This window comes from Chenopodium album, chromosome 12 (assembly GCF_948465745.1).
Source record: "Chenopodium album chromosome 12, dcCheAlbu1.1, whole genome shotgun sequence".
Lineage (NCBI taxonomy): Eukaryota > Viridiplantae > Streptophyta > Magnoliopsida > Caryophyllales > Amaranthaceae > Chenopodium > Chenopodium album.
In genome coordinates, this window is record NC_137845.1 from 48,580,904 (window position 1) to 48,602,381 (window position 21,478).

Here is a 21,478-nt window from a genome sequence, read left to right on the forward strand (position 1 = left end):
AAGATACTTGAAATGTATACAAAAGCAGGTAAGAAATCACTTTTAGTAATGTGGGTCCTATATGCAAATATAAAAAATCTTATCAAATGTGTATGTGTGTAGATATATGACACTTCTACTTTTTTATTATTAAACTTTGACTATATATTTTATTGCTCTGAGATGCATATAATTATATTTCCTCTATTCTTTTTTGTTTGATTCAATTTGATTTTTTACACTATTTATACATGATTGTTTGATCATCACTTGTGATTTATATGTAAGAGAAAACATTATTATGAGATTTTATTAAAGATCACCTTAATAAATGCTATCATAATATTCATTTATTTGTTTAATTTTTACTTATAAAATATATTGATGGTTAAATTTATAATAAATAAAATAAAAAAGAACAAAAGATACCTCTTAATTATTAAATAGTGGTATCACATGTATTATGCTGGATAATATCCCTTCTTTTTCACATACGCAAGCAAACGTTAAAAATAAACAATAAGAAAAATATTTTAATTGATTTCCAAACCATCAATGGAACAATTAATAATTTATCTACAATAAATAAATTGATATTCTAATATATATGTAATAATAATAAAAAGATAATAATAAATCACGCATAACATGAAATAATCAAGCTAAAATGGAAATATAGTATATTAAAATCGCCTGTAATAAATAAAGTTGATACGGAGTATGTTTTGACCATCAAAATCAAATATCACGTGCTTATATGATATGTAGGGGATGGAGAAGTAGTAGCACATGGAAAATTATATTATTGGTTTACCGGGAAAAGGTGTTATTATCAGTTTCAGAGTGAGGTGGGAAAAAAGAGAGAAGTTCTACCCTACAAATACAAACAACAAACAATTTCCTACATTACCATTTTATTTACATAATTTAATTACATGAAATAAATAAAGAAAAACCACCACGCCCAACCCATTCTTTCTTCTTTTTCTCACTTATTTTTTTTTCTCTTTTTTCTTCTTTTTCTCTCTCTTCTCTGAATGCACAAACTGTTGTTTCACTCCATTTTATCTTTCTCGACCGCTCAAAGGGTGGCAGATCTCCGGCATTGACCCACTTTTCCGGTAACCAGTCACCCTGATTTCATCTTGTTTACCAATTTTAATACTATTTTTTTTCTGATTGTTTTTTTTTTTTTCTGAAATTTTTAATGTTCATTTTTTGGGTGTTGTGGAAATTTGCAGACTGAACTGTAAATCACAGTTATATCAGCTGAAGAATGATCAGTATTTTTTTTTTTTTTTTTTGGAGGGGGGATTTTTACTGATTTTTGCAGCAATAAAGAATAAAATTTGTTTCTTTGATTTTTAATTAATTTTTAATAAATTTTAAAAAATTTATATCGTTCTTCAGCTGGGTTGGAATGCTCTGATCTGAAAGATCCGCTACTTAATTAGCCCAAAATTTAATGATTCTGTGAATCTGGGCTAATTAAAATGTTTCAGCTGTAAATTAATTAATTTAAAAGATTTCTGGGTGTTTTTTTTTTTACCATTTCTGTGAACAAATTCAGGGTATTTTTTATTCCAAATTTATTGATTTAATTGCTTTCTTGTCTAAACAAATTTCCCCGAATTTGCAGGTTATAAAGGAAAAATGGGTTCAACCTGAAGGAGATTTTGCAGGAGAGCATAGTTTTGGGGAAGAAATAATTTTGGTCAATTCTCTCCAACAACCCATCTAACAAACACAATTTTATTTATTTATTTATTTTTATAAAAAATAAAAATAAGTGTTTTTTTTTTTTTTTTTTTTTAGAATTTGGGTGATTTTCCCAAAGAGTTGAATGATGGAAAATTACAAAGGAAAATCAATTCCAACTGTAACAGATTTTGGTATAGAAGGGTCATGGATTCCATTAACCCCATTGAAGCCTCATCTTGGACCGATCTATGAAAATGGTGAAGTTGAGAATTATTTGTCAAGGTATTCTCAACAAAATAATCATGCTCAAACTCTTTTATCTTATTCAATTTCTTCTCAAGAAATCAATAATGGTAGTAGCAGTATTCCCAATAGCAGTAGCAATAACCATCACCAACAACACCACCTTTGGGATGATGGTAGTGGTAGATTAGTCAATAATTTACAGAGTAATAATAATGTAGGAGAAATGCAGAGAAGGGGTTTAGAGGATTATCTGCCTACTTGGAATAGCCAAGGTAGGAGAACAAAGGTGGCTTATCCTTCTACAAACCCAACAGTAGCGGCCGCAGCCATGGCGGCCGCTCAGAGTAGTAATAACAGTAGTTACCCTTACTTTAGTTCTTGGGAATCATCAATGCAATGGAGACAAAATGGAGTCGGAGATGGCGGCGGCTCCTCCGCTGCTGCCGCTGCAGCTATGGATCAGTTTGAGAATATGTCATATACAAGTCTGTTAGCCAGGAATGATACTTCTGGTCTGGGACTGGGAATGGGAAATGCAGCAGTTTATCAACAAGGTTGGGATTATAATCAGCCTCCTGCAGGAAATAATACCAACTTATATGGCAACCCAGTGTACAACCCGATTTTCGGAGGAGAAATGCAAAATTGTAAGTTCTCTTTTGTTTTTTCAAAAGCTTTGATTGTTAAATTGTTATGTGAAATGAGGTTATTCTTTTTACCATTTTGCTCTGTATCTTACAGCATCCTTACCACACATGCAGACCTCTATAAAGTATTGGAAAACCTGGGAAAAAACAGTGATGAATTTTGTGTTTTGGGATAAATATATAAAAAGAAAAAATAAATAAATAAAGGCTAATCTAGTAGGCTTGGGGGTTTGGAGATTGCTAGATCTACCCACATAAATTAGACATTATAAAAATAGTGTTGTTAAGTCGGATTGCACTAATCCTTAGTTTTAGAAAATTATCTATTTTTTTTGTCGTGTAAGATGGGCCGACTCCAAATCATTTTGGGACTAAGGCTTTGTTGTTGGCCAGGAGGGTAGATAATGGTTTTTCTGTGGTATTTGGCCATCTGAATTGGCAAATTGACGAATTAAAAATATATTGTATATATTTTTTGAAAAAAGAAAAAGGGAATACGGTGAATGGATTCTATGCTTGCATATTTAATCTCTACTTTTATATTCTAAATACCCTTTTATTGGATATTACTGTTCTTAACATTTTCACAAGCTGATACTAAGCAATGGTGTGTTGTAGGTGCTTCTCCTCAGCAGTACCAGAGTGTTTATGATGCCAACTCTTCTCAAATCACAAAGCATGCAAATGGAAATTATTCCAATTTTGCTCCCGCAACTCCAGACTCTCGGTGGAGAATTGACAATAATGTGGCTCCAGGGAACTCACCTTTTGGCACTTTTCAAAGACCAAATGAGCAGAACCGGTTGCCGGAGCAAGTTGAACAAGTTGCTGCTGCTGCGATGATCAACCTTCAGACTGTTCATGAAGAAGTCACTGTTCCCAATACAGAAGAATCATCACCTGGTAAAGTCTCCATGACAGAAGAGAATCACAACCCTGACAAGGGAGGCGACCAAGTTATTGACCTGAACAAGACGCCAATGAAGAAAACTCGGCGAAGAAAGTACACACCGAAGGTTGTAAGCGAAAAGAAGCCTAGACAGACTCCGAAACCCAAAACTCCCAAGCCCACTGATCCCAAGGAGAATGCACAAGTTAAAAGAAAGTATGTGCGGAAGAACAAGGTGAACACACCTTCGGCAACTCCTCTAGAAAGAGAAGCTAAAGCAGGAGAGCAAACACCAGCAGGAGCAACTGAAGCAGGAGAGTTAACACCAACAGGAGAAACCGAAGAAGGAGATTCAAAACCATCCGGACTTGTCACCAAGTCCTGCAGAAAATCCTTAAACTTTGACTTGAATGGACAAGCAGCAGAAAGTAACTTTCCTCATATGTCAAATGAATATTTGTATTCTGAGCCACAGCCAAACAAGGGTGACAATGCAGATACTCTTAGACAGGGAGAAGAATTGATGGTGGAAACATCAAGGGTGTGCAATGCTTATGACCTTAACTATACCCACACTCAGGAACTCAAAAATCACTTCTCACTTCCCACAAAAGACTACCAAAATAGTGCACAGCCTGACCTTATTATCCTCTCAGGGGGAAAACATGAGGCTCATCACAATTTGTCAGGGAACAACGCTGAGGTTTCATCCAGAAATGGTGCTCGTCTAGCACAAAGTCCCAATTCAAGCCCTTGTGCAAGTTCCAACGAACAGAAAAATACAAGAGGATCAAAGAGGAGAAATCCCTGCATGACAGATGTTGCCACTGGAAGTGTGGATGCTGCCACTCACTGTGCCTTATGGCAGCAAAACCGCACAATTTCTGGAAATGCTATAATTGGAGAACTTCACACCTTTCTCTTTCCCGAAATTTGCAAGAAAAAGAGAACTGAGAAGGTACAAAGGACACACATATCAAGCATGCCATGTACTGCTGCTCCATCTGGAGATATCAACCAGGAAGCCGGCACTCATAATCATCCAAGAGTTGATCCCACTGCATCAAAGTACTACTGCAACCCTGCTTCTTATAGAGTAAATGCAATGTCTCATAATCATGCCGGGTTACTTATGGGAAGTGTTGAGAACAGGATGCAGCTATTGAATACTTGGGCTGACATGGGAAGGTTGAAGAAAAAGAGATCAAAAGGTAATACTCGTGTTCGTGATTTGGCCCCACTGATGGGACTTTCATCTGTCTTGCCTCCCAAACCAGGACCCAAAGGTCCTCGCAAAAAGAAAATTGATGCTTCAGAACATGGTTACACAGAGCCCCTAGAAGCTGCAAGCACATCAAACCCAAGATCAAAGAGGACATCTAGGAAATCCAACAAGCAATGGGACCTCGTCTTGTATAATGCTAATCAGTCTGCCAGAAAAGCAACAGGTAAATATTAGATAATGGGGCGTTCTGCATCCTCCAAAATGGAATATAACTCTTTTTTTTAATAGATGGAATATAACTCATTTTGCCACTTGCTGCAGGTTCTATTCCAGCACTACCATGGGCAAGAACCAGCTCCAGCTCCATTGAAGATATAACTGAAGGAATGAAGCTGCTGGATATCAACAGAGAAGGCTACAGCACTCCACTTCTAGAACGGAATGCACTGGTCCCATACCGGGCAAAGAAGCAGGCCAAATATGCGAGAAATGCGCTAGTTGTTTATGGGAGAGATGGGACTATGGTGCCATTTGATGGTCCCTTTGATCCTGTTAGGAAGAGGCGTCAACGAGCTAAAGTTGACCTTGATGATGAGACCACCAAAGTGTGGAGACTTCTTCTCGAAAACATTGACAATAAAGGTGTTGATGGAACTGATGAGGATAAAGCAAAATGGTGGGAAAATGAACGAAGTGTTTTCCATGGACGTGTGGACTCATTCATAGCCCGCATGCGTCTTGTTCAAGGTATGACTTAAAATCCTTTTAATCTATCTATTCTTTATTTTGCATTATTATAGATACCAATATGATTCTTTCTAAAGAAAAGAAAATACGAGTCACAAAGAGAGAAGCTCAAGTACATTCCTAAAGGGCTGGCGTTCCAAGATTGTAAATCCCAAACTAATACTATAAACCTTTAAATTGAAATTTAGAACTGTGAACATCTCCGAGTCCAAAGTCTAATACAATTTAAACCTTGATGCTAACTTTTTTACCAGACAATGCAACTTTGCAGAATAAAGAATAAACATATAGTAGAGTTAAAATGCTCAACTCTAGAAATCATAAGACCGCCAACTCAAAAGTTAATACAAGGTACTAATTATTTAGCAAAAAGATATAAACACATTCATATGCTAATAATTATGTATTACAACTCCATCACCTTTGAGCGTATGAATACATTTCGTTCAGTGAGAGTAGAGATTAAGCATTATCCATTAATCAATTTTCAATTTAGACATGCATCATCATCAATAATGATTGATTTCATAACACGGGTTTCAAGGCTTAGAAACTTACATAAAAGCTGCAATTATAGTATACCAGAATTTACCTTCAGCCAAGAGTAATGAAGTTAATCACTAACAACATGTTTGCTTTATACAGGAGATAGACGCTTCACTCCTTGGAAAGGATCTGTTCTGGACTCTGTTATTGGAGTCTTTCTTACTCAGAATGTGTCAGACCATCTCTCTAGGTAAGACCATGCTGAAATAGAGAGATCGTTATATTCCACTAAGAACATGCTCGGGTTGGGGTAAAGAATAAAAAGGTTAAATAGACAAATAACAGAGCAGGTAAATGGGTGGAAATTGTGATTGATAAAGAGGGATCCAGAAATTAATACCCTTTTTGGGAGATTATTATTACACTGAGGAGGGGGAGTTATTACCCATCTTCCCCCTATCTCTTTCTCCTCCCTTGTCAAACACCACTTTCACTCATCTTCCCTATTTAAATTAGTTGTTATCCCTTGAATTCTTTACCCTACTTTAATCATGCCCTGAATGAGAAGTATCTTAAATCTTGTTTGATTGCAGTTCTGCTTTCATGGCAATGGCTGCTCATTTTCCCCTCAAGTCAGAAGGAAGTGAAAGCACCCTTTCAGAGGAGTCAACAACTGCTTTGGTTGTTGAGCCAGATGTTTGTATAATTGAACCAGAGGAAAGCATTACTTGGAACGAGAAGACAGTAGATCAGCAAATTTTGAGTGGGAATACTAGGATTATCCATGAAATTGACCATAGTGAAGAGAAGGAAGTTGTCAATAGCAAAGAATTGACTGGAAGAGCTCCTGGTTCAGTTAGCCCGAAGGACTACTCCAGTGAAAGCAGTGAAAAAACCCCCAATAACTCAACAGTCGATAATGCTAATAGCCAGACTACAGAGACAGAGACAGCAAGTGCCTTAGGAGATGATAGAGCAAAAGATGATGCAACTTCATCACAACACTCAGTAGTGTCATCCCAGAACTCCATCAACTCTCCAAATCTGCAGACTGCTGGAACCATGAGCATCTTTTCAGAGAACTATATAAATACACAGCCTCTAATAACTAGCTCCCAGTCCAATTATTTTGATTGTTCCACCCCATTTCTGAGTTTACTAAAGATGGCAGAGAGTCCCTTCCTTAATGAATCTTACAGTCAAACCCAACAAGATCCACTAGAGTGCATCAATCATGTAACAAAAAGTTCTCCAGAAGCACAAGGAATCTGCTCAAACAACCAGTTGAATTTGAATTTTCAATTACCAGATGTAGAGAGCAGATCTCCTGATACATCAAGAAAAGATGAGAACAGCTCACCAACAGAACAAAGCAATCTGACTACAGAATCAACAGTGCAACAACTTGCGCAGGAGAAAATGTCAGATAGCATTCCAAGATCTTTTCCAGAAAATGTACGCTCATTTTATGTTCTTGAGGGTGATAATATGGTTATGCAGTCACAAAATCAGTTGGCAAAGGAACCATCAGATAATGCTTCATCTGCAAATGTTCAAACAAGTTCAAATTGGAAAGGTGCAAACTTGAAAAATCAAGTAGATGCTGACGTTACTGAAAGTACCGCAGAATTGAAAAGGGCGAACATTGATAAAAAATTAGTTGAAAAAATATTAGTACAGACATATGCAGCAGGTGGAATGTCAGAGATAACAAATGCAAATGCTAGCAAACCTGGGAAAGGAAAGGCAGGAAAGGTAAAGGCTGATGCATTTGACTGGGACAGTTTGCGAAAACAAGCAGAGCCTAATGGTATAAAAAAAGAAAGACCAGCAAACACAAGGGACTCACTAGACTGGGAAGCAGTAAGACATGCTGATGTGAATGAAATTGCTGAAACCATTAAGGAGAGGGGCATGAACAACATGCTTGCAGAACGGATAAAGGTGAGAACTTAATAATCAAATATTTGACTTGTACAAGTTTTGTCTAAGTTCAATCCCATAAATTGTTTGCATCATTGCTAATCCCAAATAATTGTACAGGCTCTATTGGACAGGCTGGTCAAGGATCATGGCAGTACCGACATGGAATGGCTGAGAGATATTCCCCCAGACAAAGCAAAGTAAGAGAATGAATCAAATGATGAAATGCCTACATAATAACAGCTAATTTTATGCTTCATGCTTAATTATGTAACAATTAATGCTAGTACATGAATTCCATACACTATTGTAAATTTACATTCTACTTAAACAGCCATGACATAAACTACCACTAACCACATAATGCCCAATTTCTTGTTAATGATTCAGAGAATACCTTTTGAGCTTTAGAGGGTTGGGATTGAAGAGTGTGGAATGTGTGCGACTTTTGACACTGCACCATCTTGCTTTCCCCGTAAGTCTACATCAATTTCATTCAAAATAATTTTTTTTAGAGAGAATTATTTCATACTGACTGGGGGCTACATTTATTCAGGTCGACACCAACGTTGGACGGATAGCTGTACGGCTTGGATGGGTTCCGCTTCAACCCCTACCGGAGTCGCTTCAATTGCATCTTTTAGAAATGTAAGTACTACAAAGTCAATGTTTACTGCAGTGTTAATGACACTTTTCAAGAGATGTTTTAACACCATTTGCTGCATCAGGTACCCTATCTTAGAGTCCATTCAAAAGTACTTGTGGCCACGGCTTTGCAAGCTTGACCAAAAGACTTTGTAAGAACAATATTATATTGATGTTATTTTTCTCTTTAATTTGATTATTGTGTTCATTAATTTAATGAATAAAATTTAACCATTGGTAAATGTCATTATATGTGATTCAGGTATGAATTGCACTATCACTTGATCACTTTTGGAAAGGTACATTGACATCAAAAAAGCTTCTCAGCGTTTGTTTTCGTTAATAGATCATAACAGGATTATATTGTAATACACGCAGGTATTTTGCACCAAAAGGCAGCCTAATTGCAATGCCTGTCCCTTGAGAGGAGAGTGCAGACATTTTGCCAGTGCATTTGCAAGGTTAGTATTCCATCTAATCTAATCAATTTACCTTACAAGGTATTGAACAAAAGGCGTCAAGCAGATGGTTGTAACAGCTGTCAGCTTCCTTGGAAAACCTCTTTATGAACTTGGAACACAGCAGATTGCTACTAGACAATTTTATCTGCAAACCCTACCAACACCATAAAAGAAATGAGAATGAAGTTTGAGATATTTTATAAAGTCTTTATAAAAATAATTACACAAGCATTAAGCTAGGGTGAAAAAGCATTATCCTAAGACAAAACTCACACACACACACATTAGAGGGTGAAAAGTATACAACTACTGACTCAAATCTCATATATATATATATATATATATATATATATATATATATATATATATATATATATATATATATATATATATATATATAAAAAATAATAATAATAATATACCAAAAAAAAAAAAAAAAAGTGATCTTCATGCCTAGGGTATAAACTCAAATTTCCAAGGTACCGGATCGTGAAACAGTTCGATAGAACTGGATAGATTATAGAAAAACTATTTGCTTGCACTGCAAATTAGTATTGCCCAACAAGTTTCCAAATTATACATAATGCTACTTACCTTGTCGTAACCAAACTTTTATATTTGGGTAAATATTTGTTGTTGGCTGCAGTGCTAGATTTGCCCTTCCAGGGCCAGAAGAAAGAAGCATTATGCCTTCAAGTGGGGGCAGTTCAGCACATCCGAATCCTCAAGCTAGCACCAATTTTTTGCCTTTGCCCCCCTCTTTTTCACAAAGCAACTGCAATAATGGTGCTCATCCAAGTGCAGTTTCATCTTCCCCACTGGCACTACCCTCGCCACAGACAATCAATCAACTAGAGAGGCAATCTGAAATTAGGAACTGTGAACCGATAGTTGAAGTACCAGCATCACCAGAACCAGAACCAGAGCAGGAACAGACATTATGTGATATTGAAGACTACGAGGATCCTGATGAAATACCTACAATTAAGCTCAATATGAAAGAATTCTCTCGAACTCTACAAAATTACATGGATGGAAATTCAAATGCTTTGGTGGCGTTAACACCTGAAGCTGCTTCAATTCCAACACCAAAGCTCAAGAATATAAGCCGACTGAGAACAGAGCATCATGTGTAAGTTTACAACTCTACCCTGCAGAGTATTGCTGTAGTACTTTCTCCTTTTAAATCAATGGATAACATAAAAGCAAAATTTCCTAATCTAGGTCAATAATTAAGGCAAGTTGGAAAGAGCATGGAAATTTTAGTTTTCACACCTGTTTTAGCTGGTGTATATGTTTAAGAATTAAACAGAAACCACACAGCTATTTTTCATGCAAACTTCTAGCTAAACTCTCATCTATAGGCATGCTTTCAACTGACAGTATGTGATTTACTCAAGAAAATTTCATTTAAAGTCCAGTCCCTTTCAAGAAATATATGACTGTTTTCTATGTAATAGATTTAGTTCCACTAACTGTCTTCTGAATGGACATTTGCAGCTATGAACTTCCCGACGCACATCCTCTCTTGAAAGGGGTAAGCTATTTATAAATTGCATTATCTATGTACACTTTTTACCTTGGTTACTTTCTCATGATAGCTGCACAATTGCAGTTGAACAAAAGAGAGCCTGATGATCCATGTTCATACCTACTTGCAATATGGACTCCAGGTAAGTACAATTAGTGTACATATATTATCACAGTGATTCTACTGAGGATAGTCAAGGGGGCTAGTCCTGTTCCAGTTTTCATCTCAATAACTTGTGATGTACTAATTGATGCCCAAAATAGGTGAGACTGCAAGCTCTATTGAACCTCCTGAAAGAAAATGTCATTCTGAAGATCCCAGCATATTGTGCAATGAGGAGACATGTTCTTATTGCAGCAGTCAGCGGGAAGCAAACTCCCAGACTGTACGGGGTACACTTCTGGTAAGAGATCAGATATTTTGTATACCTTCATTTGACATACATGTCATGTAGAGTACTAAATCTTGCCACAATCCATTATTTAGATACCATGCAGAACTGCAATGAGAGGCAGCTTCCCACTGAATGGAACATATTTCCAAGTGAATGAGGTATGTTCAGTCAATTGGGTTCATCAGAACATTTAATCTTTTGCTGCTTATTCTCCCATACTTAGCTTATTAATCGTATGCAGGTATTTGCTGACCATGAATCCAGTCTTAATCCAATTCCAGTCCCCAGGACTTGGTTATGGAACCTTCCAAGACGTACTGTTTATTTTGGAACATCAATTCCAACCATATTTAGAGGTATTGAAAGAAAAATTGTTTTGATTTCGCATGTGTGGGTATTCTTCATTCTAATTTCTAAACTTTTTACCCAGGTCTGACCACTGAAGACATTCAACACTGCTTCTGGAGAGGTATGCAACTATGGCAATGAATCCTTGAGCAATATAATCACATATATTTCCCTCTCCTGTAAATCTTTCCATTACACCACACAGCTAGAAGTATAAATGAAGAGAATTATATTTTTGACATAAATATAATCACCTCTCAGCTCTTACAATAAGGATAAAAAAGGAAACCACACAACTATAGTTCAAATTATAGTAAAATTTAGTTTGACTCTTTAAGAAGTTTGGAAAAAGTAACAACATTAGCGGCCTTCACCTCCTACCACACCTTCTAACAGATGTGTATTCCCCTACTTGGCTGCCTCTATACGAGTAAGAGCAATGCACAATCTTCAATACAATAAACCCATTTTCTCAAGTATAAATCTCTTAAAGATGGACAGCCGACACTGAGTACACAAGAGACAATGTTCCTTTGTCCATCCCGCCCCTAAATTTACTAAAGAGCACTGAGAATTTTTTCTTCTTCACCTGGTCTGCTCCTATCTATCTTCCTTTATATGCACTAACACCTTACAACTTCCTTTCTAAAAACAGTCCTTTGCTTGCACAATCATTAATGTGTTAGGCAGTTAAAAAGAGGCATGGGAATAATGTTAGCTCTAAGCTCATCTCTTAATTGTTGTTGGCAAGAGCATCCTCCAGCCATCATCCTCAACAATTTGCAACTACCTTTATCAGAAAAAAAATGCTATATGTTCAAACTTCAATACTACCTTCTTTGTGCCATGTCAACATCATTAATATGGTGGGGAGGGAATGAAAGGTTTTGAAAACCTGTTGTTTTTTTAGACACCAAATAATCTGCCTACCCCTGCATAGAATGAGGCAGTCAGTGGGAACCAAGGGGTGAGATTAAAGGACCTAAGTCTGCCTCTAAATGGGGTGGGGGTCAGATAATCCTTGAGGCAATGAGTTGTGACACAGAGCAAGGCCTCTGTAATGCATCTACGTATCAGAAGCCAGGAAGACTAGATTCAGGGTTCAGTTTATGAAGCAGTTAAATACCCTATTTGACACTGTCACTGTTAAAACTGTTTGCTTCTTTCTCTCTATTCCAGTTCCCAGACCCCCACTAAGGATCTTAGTGACAACATGCTGAAACTCATTTTTTCGATTGCATATGAGCCTGACCTTGTGTAAGATATAATAGAAATCAGTAATGCATAAACCGGATATACCTTATTGCTACTTTCCATCATGGATAATCTCTAAAAGTAGAAGCTGCTTAAATTGTTGACATGGATTGCAAAATCTGGATTCTTGCACAAATCCAGTTATCATATTGGTTTTCAAACAGATTTTTTGGCCCTGTGAAGAGTGTGAACCTCATTTTGCATCATACTAAAATTTTATAGTTTTCCTGATTCAGCTATATTTTCATATGTCATATAACCTTTTTTGGAAAATAGTAATAAGTAACAAAATACTTCATAGTAAAAAGTGATAAAAAATAGCTTATTGCAAATTTCGATAGTGTTTGGTAAATTAAAAATAATGAAAGTAATTTGAATTCTAGGGGGAAAATACATAAATATAATTTAAGTGTGTAAAACTCTATGCACACCACCAACCACTATATCAAAATTATATGTTCATGCTTAATTTTAATATCAATGCAGGATTTGTTTGTGTGAGGGGATTTGATCAAAAAAGAAGGGCACCTCGTCCACTCATGGCCAGATTGCATTTTCCAGCCAGCAGGATGACTAGAGGGGCAAAAGGTAAGACATATGATGAGTAGGTGACCATGTACTGACAATTGATGTCACAAAAATGTCAGTGAGGTTATAGAGAGAATAGCATCATCTGGAATTAGGAAATGTATCAAGATAATGACCTTGTACATCATTTACATAGATTGTAGGCAATTTAAATTCATGCTCAAATTGAGCAAGTTTTCTGCAGCAGGAGAATATAGCACAGAATTGAGATCAACATATGTGAATACAGTACTTCATGACAGACACATTGAGATAAGAAAGATGTTCTCAGTAAAATTTCAGCATCCGACAATGTTATGCAGTGTTGTCAAGACATAGTTAAATAGTGTATAGAATAACAAGTTGGTAAAAATTTAGCAGATAAATTATGTCAAATTGTACATCAGTTATAGATAGCAGATGAAAGCAACAAAGCTCTTGAAAAAACAAATCATTTTCATGGGCTATGGCTTATAATGTGTACACTAGGTGAAACACAAAATTGTTAAATCTGAGTGAGAAAGTATCTTACCAGCAAATCCCGAAGTTTGTATGTTAGGTTAAGTGCTTTCCCTATCTTCTGAAAGGATGAATATCTGACAAGCTGCAACAGGGAGGACTTGGAGTTAATATCATCTAACGCATCCAACAAAATCATAAGCTCAATGCAATTGTCACTACACAGTACATCAAAATGCAGTGGTACACGGATGCATACAAACTAAATTGTAAGCCCTGGTCTAACTTTGAGGTTAAAGTTTCAAATTAGCTTTTTGCTGAAAATTTTAGTTAAAAACCAACTAATAATGGTAATAAATAAGCAATGAACACGGTTCGTAAAAAAGAAAGTTTGGGGCAAACCGTGGAAGCCAGTAGGAAGCATATTTCACACATCACAATTGAAACAAATTCACTATGTTAACCGGACTCTTCATTTTGGAGAGATGACACGAGAAATGTTCACAATATAGTCATGTTACACACTTGGACGAGAACATAACAGGTTTAACATTAACAAAAGATCGAAACATCTGTCCAACATTACTTCTTTAGTTACAAGGTTAATAAAAGCCTGATTTATAAACTAAGATAAGCCTTATTCTAGGTACACTAATGTGTGTAGGATGGTTTTTGCAAAAAAATCAATGCTTTTGCTTTCTGTTGTGAACATGATACTTAGAACCATAATCAAAGGCTCTGTAATAACCATATGGGTTTCATGTTTCTATTAGATATATTATTGAGAAAGTAAATAAAAAAATTCATTCTACCTTTGACTGGCTTCTATATTGGTTCAAAACTTGCCTCACATTCCGGGACGATTCATCATACAACAAGCCCCGAATCTGCAAGAAAATAAAAAGGTAGTTCAGTGAGTTCTCACTACCAAAACAACGCAACACAACATAGCCTGGGTTTCAATCATGTAAGATCGAGTAGCTACACAGGAACCAAGTGTCTTCGCGAGCAAAGATTCTAAACATTTGTACCAACACAGAAGCAACAAAAAAGAGCATAGAATTGAACAAACAATTAGCTTAGTCTTACTAAAAACAACAGTATAGCCTTGATACTTTCCAAGGCACATTTAAAGTCTACTAGGTTTAGCATTGAATAGTGTCAATTACTCCTATTACTCATATGTGTAACCGCTTATACACTTCCCTAGCAAATTGCAACCCACCATCTCCACCACAAGGTAAATTTAATTAAATAAATTAAAAGCAAAAGCTAACGAACGTCCCGGTCGTTGAATAAGCTAGCTAAAAATAGAAGGATAAAATTATAAATTAACATTAATTACACCGATTGACGCGTGATTTTATCATGTTTTAGGCTTTTTTTTTTTTATTTTTTTTTTATTTTTTTTTTTGGGAGTTCATCCCTTTTGCTCAACTGGTTCAGTGACTTCAGTTGCTGCCGCTGGCTTAATAAAAACCCTAGAAAACTTCGAATTCAAGTTGAAGAGATTTTTTAATCGCTTCGGATTTTATTTGAACCTTCAACAATGGTTAACTATTAACAGATTTAGTTGCCGTCTTTTTGACAAATTATAAAGCAAGCTTAAGCACAAACCAATGTTTGAGATTCAAGTCGATCAGATCATTAAAATATGAAACATAGTAACAAGCAGATTCAATCGCCGTCTTTCCCACACATTGCAATTAATTAACCTAGGATTTAAAATAAAAACAAAAAACAAAACAAACAGACTGAAAGTCTGAAAATCAAATCAATTAGTTGCATAAGATTCTAGATGAACATTCAAGAATAGTGAATTTCACCGTCTTTCCAACAATATTTCTAGAAAATTCGAAAATCAAATTAAACAGATCAATCAAATTGCTTCAGATTAAATATAAACCTCCAAAATTAACAAAAATAAAACTGAAATAATCCAAGCATCAAACTGTAATATCTTCAAGAAAATTAAACAACTTCAATTTGCTAAAGTGCGATTATGAAATTAATGGAGAAATCAATCTTAAACGAAAATCGAAGTTTCGGAAAGCGAAAATCGACTTACCTGCTCGTGTGTCTGGTAGATAGGGAAGAAGACGAAGACGCCGCCATTAGAGTGATGAGCGGAGGAGAGAGAAAGAGAAGTGGAGGGAAGAAAAGAGCGGTTTTGAGGTTTTAATGAGTTTTGCCGCTCTTTTTTTATTTTCAAGTTCCCTCCAACTTTTTAAAGCCCGCCATGGATTTGTGAATTTTGGATGCGGAGAAGACGGTAATTTGAGGTGAGTTTTGTCTCTTTATTTGAGTATTGATGACTGAGAAAGTTCCAGGGCATGGTCAACAACATCTTTTTCGATAATTTTTTTAGATATTTTTATCGAGTTAAAATTTTATCAGGTTTTTCTTATTTTTTCGAGTTTATAATTTATTCCCTCTGTTTTTTTAAGTGATATTTTCTTAATGCAAAAACTTTCTTTTTAGCAAACTATTACGATTTTTTAGTAAATTATAACAGAGTACAATTTAATAACTGGGGCATCTAGATTCAAATTATGGCCTTTTAGTTTTCTTGCTGCACCCTTTGCCACTACAACATTAGCAATTTTCAACCAGATTCCTATATATTTTATTATGGGCCTCTTTTTGTGCGGTCGCACCGCCTAAGCGTCATCCCTCTTTAATAGGTTTGATTAACTATATTGGCATATAAGTTCACATTTTTTGACATAATAGTATAAAAGTAATCGTCAGCAATAGATTTGATGTAAAAGTTAGCAAGTGACGACGCAATGATATAAAAGTAAGTAAGTGGCGACATATTCTCACCTTTTAAAAAGTTTGAGATAACTCTAATATGAATAGTGTTTGGACAATTGTACCCTCTAAAGTTTCTATTTACTAATTTGCCCTCATTAATAATAAGTAGAATAGTTTATAGATCTTTATACCCATAAAAATATTTATTAACACACTTTTTCATCATTAATGCTACCAATAACTAAAGTTGTGATATAATGCATGTAATACTCCGTATTTTTATTATATTATATTATATATATAAAAATTAATTATTTTGTATATTTTATTCATTAAAATGATTTGTTTCATTTTAAAAAGAAATTAATTATGTAAATAAATTGTATGTGTGTATAAATTAAATGAATCATGAATTGAGGCAACAAAATTATTTTTAATTGAGTCAATCTTATTTAAATTAGTGGACCAACTTATTGAAAATTTAAAAGCCCAATAAGTTGGCCCCAAGTGAAAAGTTGAGGGGGAGTAGGAATTAGTAATGGCAATGTTGTAATTATGAGTTTTGTTTTTAAAAAGGGAATATAAATACCTTAAAACCTCAAGATTTTTTCACCTCAAAATTAACAATTGTTACATTTCATAAAAAGTTTCAAAGGTTTTCTCTCTCCTTTTTCTCCTTATTTTTCTTCTTATTTTTCCTCTTTCCCACGGCACTCTCTCCTCTCCTTCTTCTTCCTCCCTCACTGACAGACTAAAGTCGTATCACCTTATCAAAAGTAATTCCTAAATCGTCTAACTAAAGCAGATAGGGAAGTAGGGTTGAACCACAGGGAAACAAGTCAATTTATTCCTAATTAAATTAAATAATCTAAATTATTAGGTAACCAATTTATTGTTATGAAAAGAACTAAACTAAGGAGATTAAAGTATAGGGAGTAATCAAATAATAAAAGCCTAGGGTATAGGTTCACCAATAAATAATATTCCAGGGTAAAACACAATAATCAATCATCAATGCATTAATTAATCAGATCATAAAGGGCTTTCGCTACGTTATACAATCACAGAATTAATCCGCCGGTATTAAATCGCATCTTTCAAATCTTGACTTAACCATTTATAAATTAACCTGTGTATTGAAATTAAGCTTAAACATAAATTCTCATCTTTCGAATCTCGAATCAATATTGCATAACTCATACAATTAAACCAGGCCTAATCTAATTGCATAGCATTAAATCAATCAATAGGAAATTAATCAAGCATTGACAATCAACAATAATAAATTACCCCTTCATATTATTTATGGATCCCCACAACCCTAGAAAATAATCTACTCACACATAATTAAATCTAAACTAATCAAAGCAATTAAGCAAACCATGATGAACAAAAACAAATAAATTACTGAAATTTAAAGGGAAGAAATCGTTACCAAAGTTAACGGAAATAATGAATTGAATTAAGCCAAGAGTTGTATAGAGAGAAACAAGAGAGAAGTCTAAGCTTAAGAGAGAATTAGACTAATGAAAGAGAGGTAATTGTATCAAAACAACTAAAACGTATTTAAACAAAACATAAAAATCCTAATTAAATTCTAAGTAAAAAAAAAAAACGTCGTCATCTTCCTCTAAAACACGCGCCGGGTCGAGCGCCATCTTGCCCGACCGGGCCCGCCTTTTTCCATGTGAGACATCTCTCGCAGGCGCGAGACAGGGTGAAGGGTTCACTAGTAGAATAAAGCTAATTGGCATCGGTTCAAACCCGGCTTAAGGCACCAGTTTGAACCGGTCACAATGTGGGGGGTGCCAATACCTCCCCACTTTGCCACCGGTTCAAAACCAGTGGTATAAACCATTTTTGGCCCAAAAATAAACCCCGCGCAATTTTTTTTTGGTGGCAGCCACTTTTGGCACCGGTTAACCGGTGCCATTTCAGTCTAATTTTTTTTCCCCTTTTTTCTTGCAATAATATTAAAAAAAAAAATACCCTGTAATTCCAGCAATAATAACCTGTAATTCCAGAAATAATATTAACAAAAATAATTAATAATATTATGATTATAATTACCAATAATAATATTATTAAATATTATAATAAGATACAAATAATATTAAAAACAATAATTCATATATAGATATAAATATTCCCAAATGCAATACAATAAAAAAAAAATGTTTTATATATATATGCAAAGGATAGTAAGTAATTAATGAATAATAATATAGTTAAAAAGTTAACATAAATTTACAATAAAAATGACATTTACATGTTAAAGGTGATAAAAGACGCCTTCATTAAGTTCCTTGATTGTTAACGGACCATCCTTTTGTACCTTGCAAAACTTGAAATAAAAAAAAATTATGTTGGAATTAATTAAATAGGCTAAACAATATGTATTTTATCAAAAATGGCCTATATGACTTCTACTTTGCCCATTTTCTACATTTCTTATCAAATGAACTATTTCTTTCTTATAACATGTCAATGTTGGGTAATATTAGGTGTCTAAGGCTTGAAATCACATTAATAGAGCATTTTATTAAGTTTTAAGACGCATTTTACTCAAAATGGCCCAAATATGGCCTATATGACTTCTATTTAGCCCATTTCCTACATTTCTTATCAAATGAACTATTTCTTTCTCATTACATGTCAATGTTACCTAGTTTTATGTGTCTAAGACTTAAAATTGAAGCAAAAGAACATTTTATTAAGGTTTAAGACGCATTTTACTCAAAATGGTCCAAATATGGCCTATATGACTTTACTTTGCCCATTTCCTACATTTCTTATCAAATGAACTTTTTTTATCTCATAACATGTCAATATTATCTAATTTTAGGTGTATAAGGAAAGAAATCACATCAAAAGAGCATATTAACAAAAAATGGCCCAAATATGGCCTATATGACTTCTATTTAGCCCATTTTCTACCTTTCTTATCAAATGAACTATTTCTTTCTCATAACATTTCAATGTTACCTAGTTTTATGCGTCTAAGGCTTGAAATCACATCAAAAGAGAATTTTAACAAAAAAAGGCTCAAATGTGGCCTATATGACTTCTATTTAGCCCATTTTCTACCTTTCTTATCAAATGAACTATTTCTTTCTTATAACATGTCAATGTTATCTACTTTTAGATGTCTAAGGCTTGAAATCATATCAAAATAGCATTTCATTAAGTTTTAGGACTTACCTCATCAAGCTGTTGACTGACCGTACAATGAGTCACTATGTCAAGCATGAATCTCATCACATACAAAGCACAATCAAGTCCATTTTCTTGTTGTGCGCACTAGCATATGACGAACAAATAACATCAGTGAAACATGCAAAGGAAATTAGCAAATATTTACTAACATAGATTTTTAAGATAATCACAATATCATGTAAATTACCAACGGTGACTTCCATGTTGGACCCTGAGGAGCACGACAATGTAGCTTCTTCATAACACTGTAGTAAATAAAGTACATTCAAATTTGATTAGTCGTCTGATTACTAAATTAGTTATTAGCAATAATCATCAATAGGTAGCTATATATATTTACTTTTGCAATATAGACTTCACGAGCCACTTCTCCGATGATCGAGCTGAATCAAGGATAGATTGTGTTATTGGAATTACAAATAACCATGAGGCTCCAATGCTCCCTACATAAGTTCACAATAGACAAGCAAATTAATATTTAGGAGTCAACATATAATGAGGCCAAATGATTGAATTTGACATGGTTAGATTTACTCTCTATAACATGGGGCGAATATGAACTTGTCTCCCGCATGCACTGATTCCTTGATACTCTGTTCAACATAATACAACACGTCACGGGGGTTGCCTATGATTCTAGTAGTGGATAACTGCTCGGGGCATAACCACCCAACTTTACAAGGAGAATCAGTTTCAATTAAGTGCTCCTGTAGTGCTCTGCGTGCATGAACATTGAATAATTAATCAAATGAAGGATAATCACCACAAATTTGAATACCTTGAAAAAAGTGTAGATTATGTGGGCATTAAAGTACCTCATGAATGTTTGAATGAGGGAAATGTTAAGCTTTGCACCACGTAGAAATTCCTTCACATCTTCTTTGCTAATCCATGCAACTACATTCTCATCATAGTGGAACATTGCCTTAGGAAGTGCAACTTCCATGGGATCTACCAAATGACAAGCACGGTTGTGAAGAAAGGTCAAATCAGCAGAGAGCGATTGAAGAACAATGTCTTCAACAAGTGGAGTAGGTTGCATGGGTGAACCTATCGAAGAGTAAAACTTCGACGCTTGTTCACTCTTGGACCGTTGTTCACTCAGCTTCTTGTTAGGTTGATCAATGCTTTTAGGCTTCTCCACCCTCCTTCTCTTTGAAGTTTGGCTTCCATGCGAAATCTGAAACTTCAACGACCGAGTGAGTTAAGAAAAAAAAAATAATGGCTCAAAATAATCCCAAAAAAAAAGTGCAGGTTCCGCCGAGGCCGGAACAGCCGAGGAAGCCGCCACCGAGGCTGCTCCTGCCCTGGCAGCCCCCGCCGAGGCCACAGTAACCTAGGCAGGCTACTGTCGAGTTGCAGCAGCCCAGGGAGGCGCTGCCGAGGCTGCAGCAGCCTAGGCAGGCAGCTGCTGCCGTGGCCGGAGCAGCCCCGGCAGCGGCTGCCGAGACCGGAGCAGCCCGGGCAGCGGCTGCCAAGGCCGGAGCAGCCCAGGGAGCGGCAGCCGAGGCCGCCACAGCCTTGGCATCGGAGATGGGGGCCGGGGAGTCGGGCTATTTCGGCGGTTTTATTTTCAGAGGTGCAGTTAGAGAGTGCCTAACAGTTATTTAACACTAAGAAAAATGAAAATAAATAAATTACCTCGTTAATCAACCTCACCCACGCACGTGGCCAATCAACGAAGCTACCTACAGCTTGCCAAAGCTTTGTTATCTCAACCTCCTCTATCGGTACAGGTAGTGGGATGTCTTCGAACCCCTCAACCACCGAAATGATCCCAACCGAGTAATGATGTGGCCCCGCCGTAGCACCGGTCGTCGCTTGTGCACTACCATACGCCACGAAATTCAATTCTACACTATTTGCAAGCCCCGGGGCTAGAAGTGCACACCGGGTGTCTTCCTACACTTGTAAAAAAAGAAGTTATCAAAATAGGTCTTTTACTACACCATTGATAATATAACGAAATTTATTACGGTAGAGGGTTACAAATCACCTATAAA

At 35.7% G+C, this 21,478-nt stretch overlaps 1 protein-coding gene and 1 long non-coding RNA gene across 2 annotated transcripts; one reads left to right on the top strand and one right to left on the bottom strand.

Annotated features, from left to right (window-relative positions):
- The first annotated feature begins 941 nt into the window (after positions 1-941).
- Positions 942-13,429, top strand: LOC145570562 (DNA glycosylase/AP lyase ROS1-like). Its single transcript, XM_081629689.1, has 20 exons — positions 942-1,100; positions 1,619-2,573; positions 3,192-4,910; positions 5,009-5,434; positions 6,080-6,170; positions 6,514-7,864; positions 7,964-8,043; positions 8,234-8,318; positions 8,400-8,491; positions 8,572-8,640; positions 8,751-8,787; positions 8,867-8,949; positions 9,596-10,081; positions 10,450-10,486; positions 10,565-10,622; positions 10,744-10,883; positions 10,967-11,032; positions 11,116-11,230; positions 11,305-11,343; positions 12,963-13,429. The coding sequence occupies exons 2-20, from the start codon at positions 1,823-1,825 to the stop codon at positions 13,082-13,084; spliced, it is 5,847 nt and encodes a 1,948-aa protein (XP_081485815.1). The 5' UTR covers positions 942-1,100; positions 1,619-1,822; the 3' UTR covers positions 13,085-13,429.
- A 12-nt stretch (positions 13,430-13,441) lies between these two features.
- LOC145570563 (uncharacterized) lies at positions 13,442-15,779 on the bottom strand. Its single transcript, XR_014096496.1, has 3 exons — positions 15,571-15,779; positions 14,315-14,389; positions 13,442-13,647 (listed from the first exon to the last, which is right to left on the bottom strand). It is a non-coding gene; the product is annotated as an uncharacterized LOC145570563 (long non-coding RNA).
- Between the last annotated feature and the right edge of the window lie 5,699 nt (positions 15,780-21,478).